This window comes from Macrobrachium nipponense, chromosome 23, assembly GCF_015104395.2.
Source record: "Macrobrachium nipponense isolate FS-2020 chromosome 23, ASM1510439v2, whole genome shotgun sequence".
In the NCBI taxonomy this organism is placed as follows: domain Eukaryota; kingdom Metazoa; phylum Arthropoda; class Malacostraca; order Decapoda; family Palaemonidae; genus Macrobrachium; species Macrobrachium nipponense.
Window position 1 is genome coordinate 10,800,707 of NC_061090.1, and position 21,001 is coordinate 10,821,707.

Below are 21,001 nucleotides of genomic sequence, written 5' to 3' on the forward strand. Positions count from 1 at the left end.
CAACCTATGACCAATTAAATTCTTGCCTACTGACCAACCCACCAGTTATAAACGCCTGCCTGCTGTAAATACCTACTTGTACATCACGTCTCTTAATTCACTAACATACTTTTATACTCTCATAGAAGATTTCCTGTGTGCTGTTGACACTTTAGAGGACTTTAGAGGAAATATTAAGTCTTAGACAAAATGAAGTCTTTATGTGCCCTTAGGAAACCTGATACACCAGCTACATGCTGATGAAAAAAATATGAAGATTAGAGAAGACTATAAATTAATGTCATTGAAACAGCTATACATACTAATAATAATCATCATTCTCGTGATATATATTACAGCACTGCACAGTCTAGAAACTTTGTTCGTTAACCTTTTCAGAGTGAGAGGTACAGATGTTATTAAAAACTTCAAATTGCTCTTCAGAGAACTGTAATTTAGGTTACAGTATTTTCATCTGCAATACTTGGAATCTTGTAATTATAACTGTCCTTATTGATTTTCTATGTCAAAAGAAAGATTAGCTTGGATTTGATAATTTAGATGTGCTATTGGACTGAATTTGTAAGCAAGCTTTTCTAGGTGCACTGTGCATTTGTATTTGTAGTGTGGTTTTTTTTTAGGGAGTGATGACTCGTCAACAAAGTATACATTGTTAAAAGTTACCAGACCTCTTGTTGTGAAAGTGTATGTTTTCCATGACAATAGTTTTAAAAATAATTTATATTTTCTCTGGGTTCAAGTTTCATCTGTAGCATGTGTGGTGTATGAAGAATTGAACTGTAGTATTGTTTGGCTAATATTTTATCTTTAATATTGCTATAAAAGTTTTGAATTTTGTAAAGGAAGGAAGAATTATTCTTGTGAATTGATCAGTGTGACTAATATGTATTTGATTAACACCTTTTATACTTATCAGCTACCATATTATGATTTTGCATATGCTTCCATTTTAGATGCAATATATTTTTAGGTACGCCTTGTGAATTGAATGTTAAGTGTAAAGTACAAGTTAGTTTAGTGTAAGAACTATGTGGAATTGCTGTTAGTTGTAAGATATCTTCTAGAAAATATTCTAGTGCAGGCTGTAATATAGGGTCTTTTGTTATTTGATGGATTTTATTTGTTGGTACGTAAAGCCAGACCCCCAAAGTGCCTATTTAGGTGTTACTGTATTAAGTTCTTACATTATTTTGAAAAGTGAAGAACCTTTTTCAACAGCCACTAGTGTACTACAGGTTCTTGGGCCTCAGTGCACGTAGTACTTCGTTTAGTGAGTTTTTATAAAAAAAAATTTTTACCCTGGAGCAATATTTTTACAGGCCATGGATGAGGAAGAAGAGGAAGTCAATGGCGGTAGCAAGAGTAAGAGAGGTTCTAAAGGAAAACGTAGGCGTGATGACATGGACCTGGATGATGATCCTAAGCCTAAGAAACGAGGCAGACCTGCCAGGGAAAAACCTAATCCAAAAAATAAACGTGTTATTCGGCAGCTAAAACGTTTAATGGATATTGTCATCAAATATGAAGACAGGTCTGTACAGAGTATTGTATAAGTACTTAAAGTTTTTTGTGCATAATTATTACTGATGTTTGACATATTTTCTGATTTTTGGATTTTTTTTGGTGGTTTTGGTTCAGACATTGGGCAGGGATTTCCTTGCATGACTACAGGTAGACCTTCATTAATCTAATACGTACTACTATTGGTTCCCTAGGAGTCCTGGATTAGTGAAAATTCAGTTTTAGAATATCTCATCATGTCTTTTAAATATGTACCATATGGAAGTGTGTAATATTAAACTTTTTTGTGTTTAAATGATGCTTTATGCCCAAAAATTCATTATTGTATAGTCCTCCTTCAAATGCAAGTCCTAATTTTCTAGGAGGTCAACAGTTGGGCCAGGCTATAATTTGCACCTTAACTTTTGACTCTAGTACTTTACACATCAGAATAAGCATTTGTTCCGATACGTAATACAAACCCTCGGTCCTTTAACAATAGGAAGGTAACTAGCGGCAGCTGGGACGGTCGTAAGCTTCGAACAAGGGGAGAACGGTAGTTAACTGCTTGTCCGATCGTGCGCGGGCGGTGAAGAATCACTTTTGCTTTCGGCCGCGGGTGTGAAGGACGTGTTCGTCATCGCTCTCTGCCCGCTTCATCGTCGTATGCTTTGTTTATATTGTGTTTTCTATAATGGTTTGGTTTGACTTGAAAATGAAACTGTAAGTACACTGTTTTCATTTTCATTACTTAATTATGAATCAACATGGAGCTATCGCCGTAGAGACGGCGATTTCCGCTCTTTTCATGAATTGAACCCTTGAATTATGTCTCTGTGCCGAGGGCGTTTAACTCGCGCCGGAGTCATGTATTTTGGGCGAAAGTGTGTAATTGAAAGATGTAAGTACTCTTTTTCATTATATTTTTGCCCTGTGCGTTCGTTGCCGAGAGCTTGATTGCGCTCGGCAAGAGCCTCTTATTTTGTATGAATAGAATGCAATGAATGGAAAGTGGATTCGCAATGCAGTTTTCTTTTCATTTTCATTTATTAATTGCATCAAATTTAATTTTGGATCAATTTCCGCTCTTTACCCGGAATTAATCCTTACGATTATTGCTGTGAAAGTGAAAATAGCAAGTGCAGTATTGTTCATTTTCATATATATTTATGATAGCATCATATTATTATGGATCAAGTTTCCGCTCTTACCGGGAATTGATTTTTCCCTCTTTAAGTTCTATGAAGTGAATCGCAAGTGCAGTATTCTGTTTCATTTTCATATTCTTTTCACTGCTGTGCGGGGGTAGGGGAAGCGAAGGTTCTGCCAGGAAGTCGTCGGAAAGCTCTCCCGCGACTCCCTTGGTATCCGATTCTTCGTCTTCTTTCCTGCCCCCCCGCTCAGCTTCCTCGTATTTTGTTTTTGGGGTCTTCCTTCCGTTCGGGGTGGGGCATGTCTCCCCCCCCGTGCGTGAGGGAACCCCTCTTACTAATCTGTCTGTGCTACCGCAGGTGCTACAGCCGTGGGAGACGACCTTGGACAGGTATGGACCACTGCGGCTGCAGGGCGTGCCTAGCATCCACGATCTGCTGCAGAGTCTAGCGAGGTCTGGGGCGGTGACCTTGGAGTGGTCTCCACTACAACCTTCACGGCCGATTATGCTACACTCCCCATGCTGGTGTCGGTGACGCCGTCTGCCGCTCTAGGGCCGGTCGCCGCCGTACCGAGGAGGGGTATGCCGCCGCCGCCTGTGTTTTCTTCGTGTTGCCTGCCCCAGACTTCCGCTGTTCCAGCAGCTCGCCCCTGGACCGGCCGCCAGTACCACGCTGGCTGCCGATGATTCTACGAGGCGATGGCTGGGCCTGCCGTAACCTGTCGCTGATGTGGTTCCCGCTACTGGCTTGGCTGTCCCTTCTGTGTTTACCGCTGCCGCTGTTCCTGCCGCTCCTGAGCTGGTTGCTGTTCCTGTCGCTCCTGGTTCCTGCGCCTGTCCATGCTGGTCCTGCCCATGGTGTGTCTTCCCCAGTCCCAGGTCCTTCCGGACAGGTGCAGTCGGGCCGTGTTGCTTCGGCAATAGGCCCGACTCCGGCCTGGTTGGAGGACCTGACGACTGTCCTGCGTGAGCTGACGAAGAAGAGGAAGGTGTCATCTTCGTCTTCGTCTGTTGCTGCCTCTTCCCCTTCGACTTCTAAGGCCCATAAGCCGAAGAAGAAGAAGGCTGCCTCCCCCCCCTAAGAAGTCTCCTTCGGGAACTTCTAAGGGCCCGTCCCACCTCGGTGGGACGGGGGGTCCTTCTGCTGGTCCTCCTGCTCCTTCCAGGAGCGGGGCCCGTCTCCCCTTCCGTAAGGAAGAGATAGACGGGGACCAGAGGAGTATCGGTTAGCTCTGGTACTTCCTCGCCTGGTGCTAGCGGTCGATGCCGCTACGCCAGGTTCCGGCTCGGTCTCTCGTTCGGTGAGATCCCGAGTGTACGCTCTCCCTCGGGAGACCGTGCAGCCAAAGTTTCGGCGCAGAGTTCGCTCGGCGCCAAGACCACGGCACGGAGCAGAAGGCTGGCGAGAACCGCTCAGGTGACTCTCGCCAGGCCAGCGGCGCTCTCGCAGCGACCAGCTGGTAACCGGGTTTTGTTATTCCCCCTAAGAAGACCCTTCGGGACTTCGGGAACTTCGAAGGGCTCGTCACATTCCGGTGTGACGGGGGTTCTTCTGCTGTTCCTCCTGTTCCCTTCCGGGAACGGGGCCCGTCTCCCCTTCTGAGAAGAAGAAGACGGGGACCAAGGGTGTGCTGGCTACCGCTGGTACACCCTCGCCTGGTCTTGGCAGCTCTGCTGCTAAGCCAGGTACCGGCTCGGTTTCTCGTCCGCGAGGAAGTTCCGAGTGTACGATCTCCTTCGGGGTGACCGTGCAGCCAAAGGTGAAGACGCCTGAGTTCGCCTCAGCGTCAATGACCGAGGCACGGAGCAGAAGACTGTCGAGAGCCGCTCAGGTGACTCTCGCCAGGCCAGCGGTCCGCTCTCGCAGCGACCAGCCGGTACCTCCCGGGTGGACGTGACGGTCTCTGACCGGCCACGGGTTGAGGCTGGGAAGAGGTCCCCCAGGTCCCCCTCGACCGACGGTACCAGCCTCGGCTGGTACCAGCGGTTTGACGTGCCGCGAGGACGCTCACGGTCTCACGGCGAAAGCGAGCTCTGCAGGTCACCTGACCGCCGCTCCCACAGGGACTGGGCGGATACGGTGACCAGCAGCAGCTCGTCTGACGCACTGGGACCGGGGTCGACGTGCTCAGTCGAGCCGCTCGCCACAGGTTATGTGATCGGCACGGCCAGGCCTGCAGATCGATCCCCACCGCGGGTTGGTGATCGGCTGCAGCCCCCCACGTACGCTGGTCCTGCCAGCGAGCGGGGGGGGGAGCGTCAGGTCTGTCTCTCCACTACCTTCAACTTCCTCGGGCTACACCGGGAAGAAGAGCGAGGTAGCTAGGAGTGATCGTGAGAGGTGCGCCGCTCACGATCCCGTCACGACGCCGCAACGTGCCACGTATGGTCTTAGGGACCAACCAGGACGTACGCGCAAGTGATTGGAGGCGACCGTCAGAGAGGGGGTAGCGTCAGTTCTGTCTCTCCGATACCTTCAACTTCCTCGGCATACGCCAGGAAAGAATGCGAGGTATATAGGAGTGATCGTGAGAGATGCGCCGCTCACGATCCCGTCACGACGCCGCACGTGCCAGTTTGGTCTTAGGACCAACCAGACGTACGCAAGTGATTGGAGGCAACCGTCAGGATCTGTTGCTGGTCCTTCTTCTGAAGGAGGAGGGTCCTGGGTAGCCGCTCATTCGTTGGAGGACGGTGGACGGTCCTACGTCCTCAAGACGCTGTAACTTCCGAGATTCAGAGTAACTTTACCCAGGTTATTGCACTGATTCGTCAGCACAACGACCGGGGGGGGGGAAGGATCGCCGCTCCCACCAGCAGAGCCCATGTCTCTGCTCTAGTCGTTTTGGGGGCCCGAGAGGGAACCCAAACCGACGGTGGGTATGCCGCGATTGGAGCTTGCCGATTCTGTCTTGAACCAGAGTCTCTCGTCTCCGGACAAGAAGGCTCTCTCAGTTCTGGCCGGTCGATCAAGCTACTTCCACCTCCTCTACTGGCGACAGCGGCGTTTCTACGTGTCTTCGGACACCGTATTTAAATACTCCTTCGGTCCTCCTGAGAGGTTTCGACCTCGACGAGGACTGGAATGAGTCGGAGGACGGTATCGGCTCTCTGTCATGTCGCGTCGATCAGCCCCACCCAGACGACGTTCACAGTGGCGGCAGACCCTTTTCTCCTGACGATACGTTTTCCCAGACTCTGAGAGGCCATCGCCGCAAGGCGATGGCTGCTCCTACTCTTCTCCAACTGCTAGTTCCACTGGGAAGGCGAGCGAGTATCCAATTCCTCCCCCATTCCCTCTCTCCTTACGGCTACGAGGGAAAGGGGAAGGATCCTACATAGATTTCTCTGTAGGATCCCACGTTGGGGACTGCGCTACCAGGGGGGACCTTCGGGTCTACCTGACGTAAGCCCCGGTAGTTGAGGAGGGATCCTGCCCCATTCTCGATTTCTACGGGAATCGAGAGGACCACCAGCCGATATCGTTTGACGAATTCGGTGGGGGTTTCGCAGACTGCTTAGAATTCTACGGAATTTCTAGCGCATTCAGTGTTAGAGTTTCTTACGATCTCCAAACACATAGGCGAGACCCACGGTATTAAAGTGAGCGAGACGAGAATCCCCGATATGTTACACGATAATCGGGAACCTCGCCTATGCTCGAATTCCTGGAATTTCTAGCATTAGGAAGAAGACTGCTGCTGAAAGAAGACTATCTCACAGTAGGCGACCAACCTGGAATAGAGAAGAACGGACGGGAATATCCAGTTTGGCTGGAACTATCGTCTTAGTATTCTGTTCACCATTGAAGCTTTCCTTCGAGGAAGACTTCTCCTTCACTCTCTTTAATAGAGAACGAAGGTGGTCGATCTCCAATCCTTATTTTGTTTTCTTGAAGGAAAGAATTTAGGATGGAGATCGTTGTTCAGAATCCTACAAATATACTAACTCGTATATTAACCTCGCGACCATGATTCCTCGGTAAGCAGTTGAATGGTCCGAGGGGTAGGCGCATATCCTGGTTATTCTACGGATTGCGACTTAGACGAAAAGTATTCTAATTGAACTGCAACCCGGGTTGCCTGCAACCTCCCAGGAGTTTCCAGTTTCAATTTTATATACTTATGGTGTTGTACAACAACACCATTTAAGCTTTTATATTTACCGAAATTCGTTTCGCTTAAATATTAATTGCTCGAGCATATCTTTTTTATCTCAGTGGTAATAGCCGAACGCATTCCTTCGTGGAAAGGATTACTTGGCAACTCAGGATGACGAGTCAGCGACAGCTACTGCGTATTGAATTGCCCGAGGCATTTCAGTATCAGCTGCCGCTTTGAGATAGACGGTTGTTTATGTCTTTCTCACCTGCTTTGATTGAATAACAACCGTATCTCTGCCCAACAATCACGGACTTAAGTCTCTGATTAACGGGGATTCTCGCATACATGAATGACCATCTACTGCTGTGAAACGCTAGTATTCATCGTCTTCGGTACTGCGAGAATTTTAAAACAGAGATATCTATTCGACTCTCATCTTTCTGTTTACCGCACGGTAACAGAATTCTGTAATAGTCTCTTGCTGCATCGTATCCCGATAATGCGAATGATTTTTGCGGAATCTGAGTTTGTCCTCAAAATATCTTGTATTCGGAGGTGTACAATTGTTCATTGTTCACCCCGGATTAGCAGATGTATTGAAAGACATCGCCTACTCCCACACCTGCCAGCTCTACTTCCAAACGTTCAGCCCATGAGAAGCAGTTCTTCAAGCGGCTCTCCCCTGTGTTTCATTACTGAAGAACGCCCCGCTTTCATTGCACAACGGACAGCAATGAAATGGCGGTTAGCGTTTTCAGTCATTTGTAAGCACAGGTTTAGAATCTTGAGATTCCTTCTCTCGATTCAGCTGGAAGACGTAGGTTGCATTCATTGCCTACCTTCGTCTTCAACGTCACATAGTGTTGTTTCTCCTTAAGCTGAGATTCAACGTCTATGAGATTTCTTGCCATCAGGGACCTCGGTCTTTTGAAGGCAATTGACTTTCGCCTTTTGAGCTTATGCATTAAGAGAATCATCGCCGCGCCGTCCGGCATCGGTGACTAACAAATATTTTATTTGTTTGGTCTCTCAGCATAACTCTTTAAAGGGCGAAGGTCACGTGACTTACCCGGATGCTTGGACAACTTGCCTCTACTGATTCCGAACCAGTCAGTCGGCAGCTGTCAGAGCGTCCGAGTCAGTTACGAACTATGCTGTGGACTTAGTTCGGTTGTTCCAGAGCAATCATTACTTCGTCTTAATAGCTTGTCAGTATGAGTACTGTACATAACCAAAGTCGAGAAGAGGGATAGGTCATACGACTATTCCCTTCTTTTCGTCTTAGGTAACTGCATGACTTCTCTTGAGAAGTCAAGCACAAAGGGATGGGGATTTGTGACGCTCGATTTCGTACCGATCTTCGTAGCGAAGACTCAGAACCCTTCGGTAACTGACGATTGGTTCGAGTCCTTCACAATACCCTCCCTAATGGACTTCACCGCCTCCGATACGAAGGCTATGCTGCTTTGTCCTGTGAAGGTGCGACGGAGCTGTCTGAAGAAACTCGACACCCAGGATGAGTGTGGACGCCTCTTCATCATTCTCTCGCGTTCCGCAAGAACTTCTCCGTGGCGCAGGTAATGAAGGCAGGCGCCTGGTCCAACCGGACCGCATGCACCTCCTTCTACCTTCAGGATATTGCCCACAGTTCCTTGATCTTTTTCCTTGGGAAACGTGGTGGTGTTTGCTCAACACGTTGTGTAGTTAACCCAGACCCTCGCAGGCTGAACAGCATCGAGTCCTGGTGTGACCGTAAGAATGGATGAGGAATGAGAGTGTGACTGGCTCCTCTTCCCATCTTTTTCTTCCCTCTACCTTTGGGTAGAGGGACACGGTCGTCACCCTGCTGGGTAAGGACGAGATGCAGGTGAGCTACTCAATAGAGCACCATCCTATCCCTTTCAGTAGGGATAGGAGTAAATATCCACCACTTCCTCCAACAAGGGGGAGGAAGTGGATGCCAAATTGAGACAAACCCATCATTTTATGATTGTCTCTTGCAAACAGGAACAAGTTCTTGCTTGCTGGTACGAAGAGATACGCTTGCCTCTCTCTTAGTACTTGGCCCAGAGGTCTGACCATTGATCCGATCAATCGGACAGAGGTTTGGATCCCTCCCTTGCTCTTACGACCAGGGAGGCACTCCAGGGTTGGACGAACACCAGTCTGTTCACCAAAAAGACTCAGATTCCTCCCACCAAAAAGTGAGTCTTCCTATTGTTAAAGGACCGAGGGTTTGTATTACGTATCGGAACAAATGACAATTTGTCGAAAATTGCATTTTTCCTAACTATACAAACCTGAGGTCCTTTACATATAGTCCCACCTCATGCCACCCCTCACTCTGCAACTTTTTGCATGGGCCTAAAAGCAGAAGTGATTCTTCACCTCTCGGGCGACCGGCCGGGCTGCTGCGCACGACTCGGACAAGCAGTTAACTACCGTTCTCCCCTTGTTCGAAGCTTACGACCGTCCCAGCTGCCGCTATTACCTTCCTATTGTTAAAGGACCTCAGGTTTGTATAGTTAGGAAAAATGCAATTTTCGACAAATTGTCATTTCAGATACTGTTATAGGCTATTGAATAACTAAAGGAATAACTAATGATGTACATTTTATTGCCAATAGATAAGCTGCATGAAAATATATAAGTTTAGTATATGTGTGTACATACCCAGTACTAATTACATAGCTATTAGTTTCACTTGTTCAACAGTTAAAGTTTTTAAATCCATGGGTTGCGCTAGAATGTTTTGGGAGTAGATGACTAGACCCCGCCCACTTTCTGCTGGCTGGTGGGTGAAGTCCTGTTGTTGGCTGCAGTTAAATTTTTGGAATTCTGACCTTAGTGATTGTTTGATATCAATGTAGAACCCTTACATGCTTCTTGTATAGCTTGAGCATTCATAATATGAAGAGGTGTTCTGTTCCTACTATGATGCACATTGTAGTATAAGATCTGGTATAGAGCAACCTTTCGTCTCATTTTAATCTTGGATAAAGTAGACTGACCCTCATCTTCCTCAACATCATCACCCAGTCCTCCTAAAGAATGTGGAAAGTGGTTAGGTCCAAATTGAAACAATGCTCCTTAAGAATTTCAACACTCCCGGAGGTAGTACTATGCTATTCCATGACTGTTCAAGGTCATTTGCATCACAAAATTTGTCTTTCAAGTGAAAATCTTCTAATAATAGGGATTCGCAAATCATGTTAGCACATTCAATAATAGGATCAGTTGCACGAATTGTGTTAGCCACATCCTCTGGCGTGGTATCATTCAGAAACACCATTGCAGACTTATTTGCCTCATGTGGAGAAGATATTAGTAGTCTATCTCAATAATAGTGACTGAGCAATATTATAACCTCTCTGTTAGTAAATGTGCAATCTAACTTACTACCAAGCTTGTTAGCAAGATTTCTCAGATCACTTATTGCATATCCAACACCTTTGACTAAACAATCATTTACAGAAGCAATTACGTTTTGAAATATCTCCATCTTTGGTGAATGTGTTTTTGTTGGTTATTGGACGATTCTGTGTCCCTCTCATACTTGCATATGTATGATCTGATACAGTTATTGTGACACAATAATAAGTCTGCCCTAAGTACACATTTGATGTCTTGTAGATCACATGTTTGTGTGTACACTTCATCTTCATAATAGACAGTGACTTTAAGAAAGAATTCTGCTCTATAACTTTCTGAGAAGCAAAACTTCACAAACACCATTGTATTTAATGTGACCGCATATGACACATTACGCTGCATAAACATCAACAGTGTTAGGGGACTCTCGTGGTTTAGTCTTTGATCTAGTGGACCTATTTATGTTGTCATTATCAGTTACTTTACTGGTATTGTCAGCTGAAGTATGTGGAAATAATATCTGCTCTCTAATTCTGTCTAGTGTTTTCTTCTGAGTAGTGTACTTCTTGTAACAGTCATTGTTCATGTGGTAAACAAAGTTTGAGGTGTTTCCATGGAGAAGCCTTTCATGCACATAATCTCCTTTAATTTTTGCTGCTTGTAATTCCATTTTCCGTACTGGTTACCACACAGCGTATATCTTATTGGCATATTATACACTTCTCAAAGTCTACTTCAGACCTTCTGCTACTCTTCAGTGGAGTTAATTAGGTGCCAATAGTCCCTTGCGTACACAATTATTTTAAACTTTACCGGTTTCCAGCTGGCACTGGGTATTTATCCTAATGTTAAGACCTCAGGTTTGTAAGTTATGAAAAATACAAATTAGTTAAAAATTTGTCATTTTCTCTTGTAATTTTATGGTCTATCATAATATGTTATATTGGCATATAACCCCCCCAAAAAAAAAAAAAAAAAAAAAAAATCTTATATTCACTGGAGTCCTAATTTGGATTAAATGATTAAAATTTATAATACGTACATAATCAGAATATTTGCTAGTGGCGCCATACAACTAATCTGTAGAATGTAGAAAGAGTAATCATTTTGCTTATGGTACAAATGTAGTTTTTGAATGCAAGGCTTCTTGTAAGGTCTAGAATTAACCTTAACTTTTTAATATTATTACAGTGATGGTCGAGTACTTAGTGAGCCATTTATGAAGTTACCGTCACGTCGTGAGCTCCCTGATTACTATAACATTATTAAGAGACCAATGGATATCCACAAGATTCTCAATAGGATTGATGAAGGAAGAGTAAGTGATTAATTGATACATTTAGATTTTTGTTTATTATTTTTCCTAAAATCATAACCTATAATAGTGTTTGTTTACAAGGCTACAGACCTTTGTCTTTTATGTGGATACACCTTTGGTGACAATAAACTCGCAAAAAAGCAGATTGGGGGCCAGGTGATCCACCAACTCCCTTAACTCTTGTCACTGTTCTGAGTGCTTGATTTTTCCCTTTCTGATACATTTTGATGAATTTGGCTTTTTAATTGGCAGTCTATGATTATGGTACAAATGATTAAGCTGATTCTTCACTTTTGATCAAGTTTGATCTTCTGTAAATATTGTAGGGTGTGTTGGCATTTTGTTATCAGACCTGTATTCTGCTAATTCTTTTCACAGAAGTAAGTGATTTACCAAACAATTACATAGCTGTCTGCCCCACCAGTGCTCCTAGATAAAAGTCGTTGTCCTGCTCCCCCACACTTATCGGAGGTTGAAGGGAGACTGGTGGGGTTTGCCCACAGGCAGTCGCCCTCCTTTGTCGAATCTGTCGAATCACAGGTGTCGTCATTGAAGAGACATGCTTTGGTTGCAGACTATTCTCCTCCACTTGTGAAGAAGCACAAGGAGTCTGAGTGGAGTCCACAACTGTCCTGCTGTTATGCACCTCATCCTCACATGCCTCACACAGATCATTCGTCTGGAGATAGCCAAGATTCTTTTAGTGACAGACCAGTTTAGGAATGTAGGCGCTCAGATTATTATAAACGGACTCGCACATTCAACTCCCCCAGGCGTTCATTGACAGCTGTATCAACTCATTTGCCTCCATCTGCACGCAAAACCCTTCCTGTCAGTCAATCAATGACTAAGAGGAGTCATTTGACTTCATTAGCAGAACCTTCGGCATCATCTATGCCTACTACGCAGAATTTGGTGAAAGAGGATACTTTGTTGGGTCTGTTTCATCAACAGTTGGAGGACTTCATGAGTTTCCTAAAGAAAGCTACCGCTTCTAAGGGAGACACCAATGCTCTGTCAGCACTTTCATCGGAGGAGGAGGAATCAGAGCAGGATTCAGGACCCTTGTTCTTAACCCTTTACTGCCGACTGGACGTATTTTACGTCTACATTTTTTGTCTCTCGTGTGCCAACTGGACGTATTTTACGTCGACTTACAAAAGTTTTTTTTAAAATTCACGGAAAAATACTTATAGGCCTACCAGCCTAAAACTTTTAAATCACGCGCCTTGGGGGATGCTGGGAGTTCACGGATCAAAGTGTTGTTTTGTTTACAATCGTTACGCAGGCGCGCAAGCGCGAATTTCTTTCTTGCCGCACTAAAAAGTATCTGTGACACATCTCGGAAAATTATTTTGTCACTTTGACATAATTTTTGTACCATTGTAAATTAGCCGTTACATAAAGTATCATATATGAAAATGTGCGCATTTTTATGTAGAATACAACAATAAAATACTCATGATTGTAGCTTTTATTAGTTTTGAGATATTTTCATATAAATAACGATAATTGCCAAAATTTCAACCTTCGGTCAACTTTGACTCTACCGAAATGGTCGAAAAACGCAGTTGTAAGCTAAAACTCTTATATTTTAGTAATATTCAATCATTTACCTTAATTTTGCAACTAATTGGAAGTCTCTAGCACAATATTTTGATTTATGGTGAATTTATGAAAAAACTTTTTCCTTACGTCCGCGCGGTAACTTCCGAAAAAAATCATACACGCGATTGTGGTAATGTTTGCACCATTTAAAAATTAGTCGTTATATAAAGTTTTATATATGGAAATGTGTGCAATTTCATGCACAATACAACTAAAAACAACCCATGGTTGTAGCTTTTATCAGTTTTGAGATATTTTCATATAAATGTAACGATAATTGCCAAAATTTAAAACCAACTTCAGTCAACTTTGACTCTACCGAAATGGTCGAAAAACGCAATTGTAAAAGCCTAAAACGCTTATATTCTAGTAATATTCAAGCATTTAACTTCATTTTGCAACAAATTGGAAGTCTCTAGCACAATATTTTGATTTATGGTGAATTTATGAAAAAAATAACATTTTCTTTACGTCCGCGTGGTAACTCTTCCGAAAAAATCATACGTGCGATTGTGGTAATGTTTGCACCATTTTAAATTAGCAGTTACATAAAGTTTTACATATGAAAATGTGCGCAATTTTATGTAGAATACAACAAAAAATAATTGAAGGTTGTAGCTTTTCTCATTTTTGAAATATTTGCATATAAATCACGATAAATAGAAAAAAACCACGTTCAGTCAAATTTGACTCTACCGAAATGGTCGAAAAACGCAATTGTAAGCTAAAACTCTTACAGTCTAGTAATATTCAGTCATTTATCTTCATCTTGAAACAAATTCGAAGTCTCTAGCAAAATATTTAGATTTATGGTGCATTTAAAAAAAAATATTTCCTTCCCTCCGCGCGCGGATTCTCCGCCACAAATCTCCGAAATGCATACGTCCCATTCTCGGAATATTTGCTCCGTTTCATATTAGGCATTTCATAGAGTTTTATATATGAAAATGTGCGCAATTTCATGTAGAATAAAATGAAAAATATTTGAAGGTTGTAGCTTTTCTTATTTCCAAAATAATTGCATATAAAAAATATATATATAAACAAATTCGACATTCGGTCAACACTCGTCAGATAGGGTCGAAAAATGCAATTGTAAGCTAATACTCTTACAGTATATGTAGTAATGTTCAATCATTTGTCTTCATTTTGAAAGAAATTGGAAGTCTCTAGGACAATATTTAGATTTATGGTGAATTTTTGAAAAAAATATTTGTATACGTCCGCGTGTTACGAATTCATGCATTATTTTGTGATAATATTTTTTCTGTGTTGCTTTTATCGTTTTACAATGTGTTATATACCAAAATGATTGCAATTTAGTGTACATTGCAACGAAAAATAAGTAACTTTTTACCTTTAACCGTTTTGCGCACAGCGCGATTTGAATACAATTATATATGAAATTTCGTTTTTGCGCTAACATATATCGCATTATTTATATATGATAATTATATTTTTTTTCATTTCTGATGGTTGCATACTAAACTTCAGCCAATGACAAAAAAAGGAGCCAAAAATGAACTCTTAATCTTTAAAACTAAACGCGCTGTGATTTTTTGAAAAAAATATTTTTTCCGCTTCCGCGCTCACTCTGAAACACCTCCGGCACACGGGAGACAATAAGCTGGAACACTGTTCTTACTATGTCCTCCAGAATTTTCTAAAGGGTATAGGAGATGCTTTTAGCTAAAAAAGAGGAAGGGAAAGTTTATTTCACCTTTCCTCCCTCTCGCATAGTTCCCTCCTTGTGAACAAGGACTAATGTCTTCTGTATTTATGAGCTTGTTGAAGAAAGCTCCCTCTGACATTTGCTTCATCCTCCAAAGTCTCTCAGGAATTGGAAGTTTGGGCTTCCTTCTTCCAGTGCTTTGACGGAACTAGGCCTTCTTCTAGTGCTTTGACGGAACTAGGCCTCCTTGTCGAAGGTATTTTCAAGAATTTTGGAGTTTTAGTTTTCTTGACTGACAGCTGGAGCCCTGGCTATACAAAGTCAAAGGATTTCAGGAGACTTTGCCTTGAATTCTGTCTTGTGCGGACAATGGGAACAATATTGTTCAGATTTCTGTTCCTGTCTTTGATTTCTTAAGAATAGGGATCTGGTACTCCTTTTCTGAAGAGAAGGTCACACAGTTGCCTTTAACCCTTGTCATGTTTGCCTCCAAGAATTTCATCACCTCTGCCTGAGAACAGTGGCTGAACCTACTCTGTACTCTGTTGTCTACCGAGATGATTAATCAAGTTGGACAGACTTCATAGGAGAGTTTTTCATCTCTTCCTTCAGTTTTCCTCCTGTTCTGAGCAATTGGAAATGCTGTAAAGTCTGACCCTTCTTAGGTCCGACATCCTTTGGAAGGTGATACCTTCTCCCCTGAACCCTCTAGAACCAGCACTTCCATTGATGCCAATTCTCTTATGCCTGGATTCAACTCTTTTTAACTCTTGGCCACAACTTCCTTACACAGGATCTGATTCCAGAGCACTCTGGACTTTCCCTATTTGCTCTCAGCTCTTGAAGCTGAACACCTAGTGCCGCTCAAGGGCCAATCTTTCTGTTTGAATGATTTCTTCCTTGCAGAAGAATTCGTCACAGGCTGGTTATACTCAAGGCCACCATGAGGCTGTACTCAGACTTTTTGTGACTTTATTGACTTCTCAAGCTTTTCATAAGCTTGCTGTATATTAGTTTCCCCCATGTACAATCCCAAATTTGTTTTCAATCTGTATGAGGCCTCATTGAATCCACACACAAGTCCAATAAGAAGTCAAGTTCAGATGGATGTCCTTGTGCTTGCTTGACTTTCAGTAGAGCAGAATCAACAGCTAGTCCACTCATTTGTCTGTAAGTCTGTTAAACGGTCTGCAAGATCCCTTGGTGGTTTGCGAGCCGTCAGTTACATCCTTCACAGCAAAGTTCCCACTTAAGTAGAGGCCTCGCTCTACGGCTTTACCGCTACGCCATTACAGGTTAAGTTGAGCACCAACCAGAGGCAGTTTTCTGCTGCAAGCTCTCTTAACTAAAAAGGAACAACAAGGGTTGTATTCAGTGCTAGCAACTTTTCTATTTCAAATTCATTACATGAATTAATTTGAATAGAATATGTCCTCCTATCCCACCTCCTGTCAGTGAGGGTTTCAGCTATGTAATTACTTGATAAGTTAATTATACAACTGATATTTTTATGATGAAATAGTGTTTTTATATATACTTACCAAGTATTTACATGATCAAAGCCCCCCCCCCCCCCTCTCAAGGACATAAGGCATAAACAGAATGAGGTTGTCTGCTAAAGCCTTCTGACGCTCTTGTTAGCAGGACTAGTCACCTGTACTGAATATTGGAAGCACTACCACAGAATATGAATTTAAACTGCCATGCAAGTGAAACTAATAGCTGTAATTACTTGGAAGGTATATATAAAACTTCATTTTATCTTAAAACTGTCATTCTTGGTGTAAGTCCCTGTCAGTCTTCACATAACAAATAGCAGATGACATTTCTACATATGTCATCCTTCCCCTGATCACATTTTTGACTTTGACACTGTCATTTCCAGGTGGGAAGAACATAACCAGTGATATACTTTGGAGAAAACTTCCAAACTAATGATTGAGTTTTCATATAAAAGATGACAGCTTTTCTTAAACCCACCTCTAATAAACTCACATTTGTTCCTGTTGCCAGAGGAAATAGTGACTTCCAACAGTTATTGATGATTAGTGTGTCAAGATTTGTTGAAAAAATTATTTTGTCCATAAAAACAGTGGTTGTAATAATAAAACCTCTTAATCTACAAACCAGTTACAATCATAAATTGTTTAATTGTCCCACCCATTAATCATAAGTTATTTTCTAATGCTCAAAAATTAAAATTGTAAATAAAAAAAGGCAAATTTTTAGCATTAAGTTTTTCTTAGATATATAGTCTTACAGTATACAATGGTTTAGTTGCTGAAGCCTGGTAACAAGGTAACTAAGTTGTAGGAAGCAAGTTGGGCACAACCAATATTGAAGTAGGGGGTGGTGGGGATGGGATTACACCTTGCCTTTCAGTCCATTGAAGCCTGAGCTGGACTTGAACTGTAGAATTTTTCTTCTGTCAGAATCTTTCACGTTAGCGTAACTAAAATATATAAGTTCAAATGAATTAAGGCTAATTGTGATAAATGGTTTTGTATTGTTTGTAAGAACATGAGAATTCAATCTATTGTTGCTTAGGGTCAGTTACTTTTGACTCGGTGGTCTTATTTGAACTACAGCACTTTACAGTAATTACAGTGATAATAAAAAATATAGTATTGATGGCTCAGTTATTTTCTGTTTTTTCTTTTATATGAATTATGTTTGAAGTTTATGGGAATGTTTGTAAGCTACATGGTAGGTTTAACACTGTTTGCATTGGACAATTTATTGCTTTTCTTTAAATTCTTTACATATTTTTATTGGTAGCCTCTTCATGTGAGATTTTGATTACTTAATTATGTGGGGAATTTAGCGAACTGTATATAATAAAGTGTTCTTTTCAGTATGATGATATGAATGACCTTGAACACGATTTTATGTTGTTGTGTCGAAATGCCCAAGAATACAATGAAGAATCATCCATGATATATGAAGACTCTACTGTCATGCAGAGTGTTTTCCTCAATGCACGAGAACGTATTGAAGCTGAAGCTGACAACGTGCAAGAGGAAGGTTAGTATTTCAGTGTACCTTCATTTTTGTTACAATCCTTTTCAGTTTATGGCATTTAGTGTATTGTAAACAAATAGTTTCCTAAGATATGTTTGCATTTTCCTGATAATCATATCTGTGCCAGGCATCTGTCCTCGGTACTACATTTTCCTTGATAAGAAATCCTCACAAAATGATTAACCTTCGTGCTGTAAGTGGAAAAAGTAGTTCCTAGGGTGAGAGGATGAATTTTGCTATTACAGGTATTGGTAATTGCATTGCTTTCTCAGTGAAATTTTGTATTTTTCAGTAGTCACTTGAGAAAAATGGTTACTATATCAAAGTGAATGAAGTCATAAGTTAAATAGATGTGCTCTATTGCACATACTAGATACTTTCATTGGCTTATACAGTGGATAGAAAACCATCCCAAATGAAGTAATGATTGAATAGGTACTATAGTAGTAGTATGGGTTTGAAAAGCTAGTTATTGATCTGCTGTCTCTTTTCATCTCTCATACTATATTATAGAAAGATAGTTAAAGCAGACCACAAACTAAAAATTTGAGTTCACTGCACTGACCATTGTCAGCTCTGATGATCATAGTAAGGCCCAACATATTACTTATTTTTACACAGTACAACCAATTTTGGAAGTATTTTTTGCCAGTCATGTCTGATGAGACCAGTCCCAGAATCCTGATAAGATGTATTTGATGTGTGAAGCAACTCCATTGGGGAGTATTCCATTTCTATCGTTTGTATCATATATTGTAACCTTGCACGCCATTGTTGCATGTTAAGACTTGCTTATGCCATTTTTCTGTTTTATTATGTGGATCATCTAAGTTTGGTAGCTTAATTTAGTGTTTTTGGTCTTAGCTTAATTACTTTAGAAATGGTTGATGTATATTATTTTACTGGTATAGCTGAACTGTATTGTAGTCTAGCATTGTTTCCAAGTGTTCCACAAACTTTTAGCTGTTACAGTCTTCATTCACCTGTTGTCACTGACCTTTTGTAGGCTTCTACGCTTACATTTGTATCTGGATTTTCCCATTTAATAAAATAACTTGGCTAACATGAGTGCAACCTCAGCAATCATAGATAGTTCTAGACTTTGTAAGAATAAATGCTGAATATTCTAGTCAGTTTTAGGTACTTCATCATCCATTGGTGGTTAGTTCATAATGGTTATTTGTAGATGCCTTGAAAAAGGGGAGAGATTGAAAGAGCTCTTTGTGTCGTGTTAATAAAGTATTGAATTCCGGTGAGTCATCATACAAGTCGAAAGTAGTAATGAAAATACCAGTGATATTGAAAAACTAAAAGTTTTATTTGAAGACAGAAATTTTGCAGGATGATGTACCATGGTTAATAGGTAAGAAAACCATGAGTAAGTTGGGTATGACAGTAAATTTAAAAGAGAATTGCATTAAAATAGAAGTATTAGGGGAAATGAAGGTAAAGTTAAGAGAAGATATTTTAAATTATACAACTTTGCAAGTAATTGTACAGCTAAGAGTTTTACTCGCTGGTAGTTAAAATCCAAAAATTAGCGGGTCTTGCTAATTTTCTATGTTTTGGCTAGGTAACAGTGCCCCACACACTTTTGGGGTAAGAGAGAGGAACAACTTGGCAAAGAGCTCAGTTTATTTCTGCCAGCCGATAGCTATGGTTGTCAGTTGCAGTTATTCCCGAAATTATTTTTTACTTTAGTTCTGTATTGTTGCAATTGATGAAGTATTCTGCTATTGTATTAGCCATTCTGGCAAATCGTTTAGATAGTGTTAGGTTCTTTGGTGAATTTTGCATAAAGAACTAGTTCTTGCCTTGGTAACTGTCAGGTCTTAGTGTTGTTGACAATGTCGGACACAGGTTCTGTTAGCTTTAGGTATTGCGCTAAAGGTGGCAAGACTAGGCTAACCAAGAAATCTTATGATACTCATACTTTATTTACTAATTGTAGAGGGCAGATATATTAATTTGATACTAGGCGTAATGAATGTTTTGATTGGGACGAAAGGAAGTGGAAGAATTTGGAGTCTCATTTAAAGAAATTAGAGAGACAGGAAGAGAAAAGCTTTGCTTAGGGCTAATTCAAAACCAGCTAGCCAGGGTTCTTTTGAATTGAATTCAAATCTGAGTATTCCTGTTATATCTTAAGCACCTGTTCCCACTTCTCTTGCTATGCCACCTTCTCCAGTTTACAGGCTACTGCACTTCCGATCCCAACCCCTGTTAGTACAGACTATGGAGAGCAGTTTGGCGTGTCTGTGAGTCCTAATGGACAAGGCAAAAAGTGATGGTATTGTGTCAGTGGAGGAGGTGGCTGTTTGTCCCATCAACTCTCCTAGGCAAAGGTCGCTGTCATACTCCCCAGTGCGGGGGAGGGGTCAAACTGGTAGCCCAAGGGAGGTTGGTTGGGTCCTTCCACAAACAGTCCCTCAGTTCAACCTGTTGTCGCTTCTCAGGTTGCAATGGAGAGCTGTTGGAAAGGTATCTCCTTGGATGTGCAGACCGTTTGAGTTTGGACAACTCCTCTCCACGGCGCCAGTGGCATTAGGGGAGCAAGTCTCGGCTCTTGGAGAGAGGTGCTTCTGATCCAGCTCCAGTTTCTGCTAAGAAGCCTAGAGAAACTTGCAGTCATTGGGACACCCCAGAGCATTTTTCCTATAATTGCCTCTCGGAAATTGACACTCCTCCTGTGCGCCCAAGGCTCGTCATTCTCCAGCTCATCTTCAAGCTCCTGCGTCTGTTGTGTAATGTTGTGTAATGCTCTGCCTACAGTTATGGACCGGTCAGTGTTTTCATCGTCAGATGAAGTCAAGCGCTCATTGCCACTCAAACTCCCTTTAGTCAAGTGCCTGCTTGCGTCGTGCAGAAGCGACCATCGGCTCCCTCAGCTTCTGCCTCTGATGTGGCAGTGGATCCTATTCAGTTGAAGCTCGACAGTATTTTGCTTTTACTGAATAAGCCTCCTTCTTCAGTTCAAGCTCCCTTGGCATTGGCTCCTAGGGTGCCTTGAGACACTTCAGCACTGCAAGCTCCTGTAGAGTCTGTTTCGATGCAGACTTGGGTCGATGTGGCTACACCTCAGGCTCCTGTAGATGTGGATTTTTCCCCTATTTCGTCTGAGGATGAAGCTACAGAGGAGCTTATGTGGTGGCTTTATGGAGTTCCTGCTTGCCCCATATCCGTCTTTCTTCACGTCAACTACTCTTTCGTCGCTCTGATCCTGGTGGCTCCCTTCTGGGCATCGAAGGAATGGT

At 42.2% G+C, this 21,001-nt stretch overlaps 1 protein-coding gene across 1 annotated transcript in view; it reads left to right on the forward strand.

Annotated features, from left to right (window-relative positions):
- The window catches only part of LOC135198613 (transcription activator BRG1-like), a 264,106-nt gene that overhangs the window by 234,237 nt on the left and 8,868 nt on the right, over window positions 1-21,001 (forward strand). The window contains 3 exon segments of the mRNA XM_064226363.1: window positions 1,320-1,531; window positions 11,320-11,446; window positions 17,582-17,750. Of these exon segments, the coding sequence (XP_064082433.1) occupies window positions 1,320-1,531; window positions 11,320-11,446; window positions 17,582-17,750 (508 nt within the window).